This window comes from Sebastes umbrosus, chromosome 11 (assembly GCF_015220745.1).
Source record: "Sebastes umbrosus isolate fSebUmb1 chromosome 11, fSebUmb1.pri, whole genome shotgun sequence".
NCBI lineage: Eukaryota > Metazoa > Chordata > Actinopteri > Perciformes > Sebastidae > Sebastes > Sebastes umbrosus.
Window position 1 is genome coordinate 25,269,691 of NC_051279.1, and position 4,940 is coordinate 25,274,630.

A 4,940-nucleotide genomic window follows, 5' to 3' on the forward strand; every position below is an offset into this window, starting at 1 on the left:
CTGAAAATTTTGTTTCCAGCTGCAGTGAAACTCTTTATTTGTGTTTGTTTTAAGTATTTTTTTTATGTATTATTTTTAAGTATAGGTACACACCAAGCAGAGTGATAACTACAAAATGATTTAGATAGAAACTAGAGAGTTATGTTATAGTCATGTCATTTATTGTCATGTGCAGAACAGTCAGAGGGTAGCAGTTGTTGATCTCCTATGGAAACGAAAATGCAAAAGCAGATGAATACATAAAAAAAAAAAAAAATAATGTAAAAAAAATAATAAAAATAAATACATGAATAAATAAAAGGGAAAATTAAACAGAAGAGTAAATAAATAAGGCAATTACATACAAATATAAATAAATAAAGAAGCATATTAAAACAGAAATATCAATTTATGTCAAATTTTATCAATTAATTAATGGCTACATTTATTTTTAATATTATTTTTGCTACATTTAATGACATATTTATATATTTGTCAAGTCATTTATTTATTTATTCATTTATTTTTTATTTTGGAAGGTTCTGTCCTCCATAACGGAGCCTCTGTGTTGTTGAACACTATATATAACATATTGAAAATGTCCGTTGTGCAAAATGTGAGTGGTTGATGTCTTTATTCGTGGTGCGAAAGCTCAGAAAAATTGACCTTGTTCTGAAAAAAAATTCCGTCTCTTTTTCACCGCATAATATTCAGGTTCTATGTTAAAATATTCATGAAAAAGCAACAGTTCAAAAAAGTATAATTATGAACGAATAAATTGCACGGAAAAAATGCTGCTGGTGTGCAACAGCCTTTAGTCCTTAAAGAACCCTTGATAAATCCTTTTTTCAGAAGCAAATGGTTCTGGATAGAACCTAAGCCCTTCAGTAAGAACCCTTTTGGAACCCTCATTTCTAGTATGTAGTACACAATGGAAACATGAAATGTGTCCTGATGAAGAAGCAAACAATCTAATTAACACATACAAACACACACACACTCTCTCTTTCTCTCTCTCTCTCTCCGTGTTTAAACCCGGTGAGCTGCAGTAAATCTGATCTGAGAGCAGATTAATGTTAAGAGCATTAGAACCGCTGACAGGCTGAGCTGTGGTAGAGAGGAATTCAGAGAGAGAGAGAGGTATTTATATTAAAATATTTACATTTAAACTCTTTACAGCCTCATTAACAGCTGATCTGAAAACAAACAGCAGTGATTAAACCTGCAGATCTGTGGGAGGACATAAACTTTACGGTCATTTAAGGCCACAAACATGAGGCTAAGAAGAAAAACAGCTCCATAAACATGCCGGTCAAAGGTGGAAACATTTTACAAGTTCAATATGAAGACTTCAGAAATATCTGATTGTTATGAACAGCAACAAATAACATTTAATACATTGAACCACAACAAAGACCACAATGGAAACAAGTCCTGTGACTGTTTTGTGTTGATGTTCTTTTTAACTGTGCATTTAGTCATGTAAATATTAAATAAACAATACAAAAAGACAGATAAAATATAACCTCCTCTGTCTGTCTGTCTATCTGTCTCTCTGTCTGTCTCTCTGTCTGTCTCGCTGTCTGTCTGTCAGCGGGAGAAGACGCGTATCTTGTTTTTCTACAACCTTCAGCTCCAGACACGGATTTTCTCCACTGACAGGAAACGCGTCGTCAGCCGGGGACGGAAGAGCAGGACGGTGAGTAATGTCCAGTGGGCAGCATCTGGTTCTGAAAAGAGAAGCCAATGCTTAAACCTGCATTCTTTCTAATAGCCAGCAGGGGGTGACTCCCCTGGTTGTATAGAAGTCAATGAGAAAATGACCCTACTTCTCACTTGATTTATTACCTCAGTAAACATTGTAAACATGAGTTTATGGTCTCAATCGCTAGTTTCAAGTTTCCTTCAATACAGCATGACGTTCATTTAGTAAATTATTGTCCAATTTAGAGTCAAATAGACCATAAAGCAGGGGATGCTTTAGGGCGTGGCTACCTTGTGATTGACAGGTCGCTACCACTGCGTTGTCTCGTCTGGGAGTTGTCTGTGTTTTCGTCTTACAACTTTAACCCTTTCACAGTGTGTTTTCAATTTATCAAAATTAATTATAACATTTTGGTCGCCTAGAAATGTCTTATTCAGCATCCGGTTGTACTTAGCTCCACCCTCTGCTGTAACTTCTGGTTGCAAAAAAACAAGATAATGATGGCCAAAAACCAAGATGGTGACGGCCAAAATACAAGAAGGCGACGGCCAAAAACCAAGATGTTGACAGCTAAAAACCAAGATGGCGACGGCCAAAAACCAAGATGGCGATGGCCAAAAACCAAGATGGCGATGGCCAAAAACCAAGATGGCGACAGCCAAAAACCAAGATGGCGATGGCCAAAAACCAAAATGGCGACAGCCAAAAGACAAGATGGCGACGGCCAAAAAACAAGATGGCGACGGCCAAAAGACAAGATGGCGACAGCCAAAAGACAAGATGGCGACGGCCAAAAAACAAGATGGCGACGGCCAAAAGACAAGAGGGCAACGTCCAAAAACAAGATGGCGACGGCCAAAAGACAAGATGGTGAAGGCTAAAACTAACGTGGTGACGGCTAAAAACCAACATGGCGATGGCCAAAAAAACAACATGGCGACAGCCAAAAAAAACAAGATGGCGACGGACAAAAACCAAGATAGCGACGGATAAAAACCAAGATGGTGACAGTCAAAAACCAAGATGGCGATGGTCAAAAACCAAGATGGCGACAGCCAAAAACCAAGATGGCAACAGCCAAAAAACATGATGGTGACGGCCAAAAACCAAGATAGCGACAGCCAAAATGCTGAACTCAAGGCTTCAAGACTGGAGTCCACATACCAATGGTTGACCGCACGGTGACACGGTGATGTCACAGAAGAATATAATTAAAACAAGTTATTGATCACTGATTGGTCTGATAACAGGTTTTGAAATGTGGATGTTAATAATTAATATTAAATGTTTAATGATCTATTTATCTAATTGTGTTGAATCGTCTCCTGCAGGTGTTTCAGTGTCTGACCCAGTGTCACCGTCACCAAAAGGAAGTGTCGGACTCAGAGACGCACTACGACCCTGCTTAGACCAGGACAGGAAGTTCCACTTGCAGCTCACAGAATTAAAAGAAGAAGGCGTTGAGATGAACCTGCACCTTTAAAATAAGTATAAAGAAGTAGAAACCTGCATTGTTTACATGTCTACTTGCTGGCGGTCTTCTTCTCTTGTGTCGGGGGGACGACCAAAAACCAACATGGTGACCTCCCAAAAACAGTTTAAGTTCAGTTGATCATTGCAACATGTTGAGATTTGATTTGAACTTTTATATCAAAGCAGAAATGTTACAGTTAAAAGTAAAACACAGCACAGAAAGTTGAAACGACTCAGCTAATCACTCAACTTTGTGTACATCTGAAAACTGAACTAAACGTGCAGCATGTTGTGAGTGATCATGTGATCAGATTAGATATGTACAGATGAGTTATGTAACCAGTTGATCCTCAGTAGCACGTGCAGTGCTCGCTTCATTCACAGTTTTAACTTGATGCTGGATCAGTTTACATCAGCAGTGTTGCATCAGGGTTTCTGAACCCTCTGTGACCTCCCTGACCTGTAATCCTCCTGACCTCATCGTTTAGCCGCCAACCTGCAGACCTCAGGCTTCACTCAAACTCATTTATATTTACTAACGAAGGATTCTCAGGACGGTGACGTCTGTCACACAAAACATGTTCATCTTGTGGGCATCAGGACGTTTAATAACAATATAAATAGATGTTGAGGTATCAGTGTGTGTGTTGGATGGAATGATTGACGGCTCCATCCTCTGACTCCGCCTCTGGCAGGTCAATTAAAACTATATATAAAAATAACAATAAATGTGTGAAAAGAAACCGTGAATCTGAACTGTAATCAAAAAATGTATATGTCTAAGAAGTAAAAGTCAGCTGTTTGTTCCATTGCAACATCAGCGCGCAGCAGCAGAGTGACGTTTCTGCCATTTTGGACTGAAAGTGACTACCGGACGCCAGTAAAACGTCCGCCTACAAAGAGCCGTACAAAAGTAAACCTAAATTATTTCTATTCTATTGTCATATTCTACTGAAATGGCCTGTGTTGAACAATAAAATATCATAAATATAATACAAGTTTTTGGTCCAAAATGGCGGCAGCAGCTGTTAAAAAAAACACTGGAGTTTTGTCTCATTGCTTTTGGTGTAATCACTGCAGACAGGAAGGAGTTAATTCTACTGAGGAAATACCCTGTGTGTGTGTGTGTGAGTGTGTGAGAAGCCACTCAGATGTGTAAAAACTGCATCCAGTTACTATATTTTCAAGATAAAATCCATTTTATGAGCTGAATTTCACGATGCAGCCAAATATATCAAAAACACTGACTGCAGAGTTTATAGGGCTGTCAGTCAATTAAAATAATTAATCATGATTAATCGCACATTTTTTATCTGTTTAAAATGTTCCTTAAAGGGAGATTTGTCAAGTATTTAATACTCTTATCAACATGGGAGTGAACAAATATGGTGCTTTATGTAAATGTATGTATATGTTTATTTTGGAAATCAATTAATAACACAAAACAATGACAAATACTGTCCAGAAACCCTCACAGGTACTGCATTTAGCACAAAAAATATGCTCAAATCCTAACATGGCAAACTGAAGCCCAACAGGGAACAACAGCTGTCAGTGTGTCAGTGTGCTGACTTGACTATGACTTGCCCCAAACTGCATGTGATTATCATAAAGTGAGCATGTCTGTAAAGGGGAGACTCGTGGGTACCCATAGAACCCATTTCCATTCACATATCTGGAGGTCAGAGGTCAAGGGACCCCTTTGAAAATGGCCATGACAGTTTTTCCTCGCCAAAATTTAGCGCAAGTTTGGAGCGTTATTTAACCTCCTTCCTGAGCCCGC

General features: G+C 38.6%; 1 protein-coding gene across 7 annotated transcripts in view; it reads left to right on the top strand.

The window, feature by feature from the left end:
• Positions 1-3,195, top strand: part of dcst1 (DC-STAMP domain containing 1) — a 17,943-nt gene extending 14,748 nt beyond the window's left edge. For 5 of the 7 annotated variants that reach the window (XM_037783582.1, XM_037783586.1, XM_037783583.1 and 2 more), the window contains 2 exons: positions 1,574-1,678; positions 3,016-3,195. In XM_037783582.1, coding sequence (XP_037639510.1) covers positions 1,574-1,678; positions 3,016-3,093 — 183 coding nt within the window. In that variant the 3' untranslated portion in view covers positions 3,094-3,195. Of the gene's footprint in view, positions 1-831; positions 876-1,028; positions 1,120-1,571; positions 1,679-3,015 lie in introns of those variants that run through there. The other 2 variants (XR_005208693.1, XM_037783587.1) reach the window with 2 other exon arrangements.
• The last annotated feature ends 1,745 nt before the right edge of the window (positions 3,196-4,940 follow it).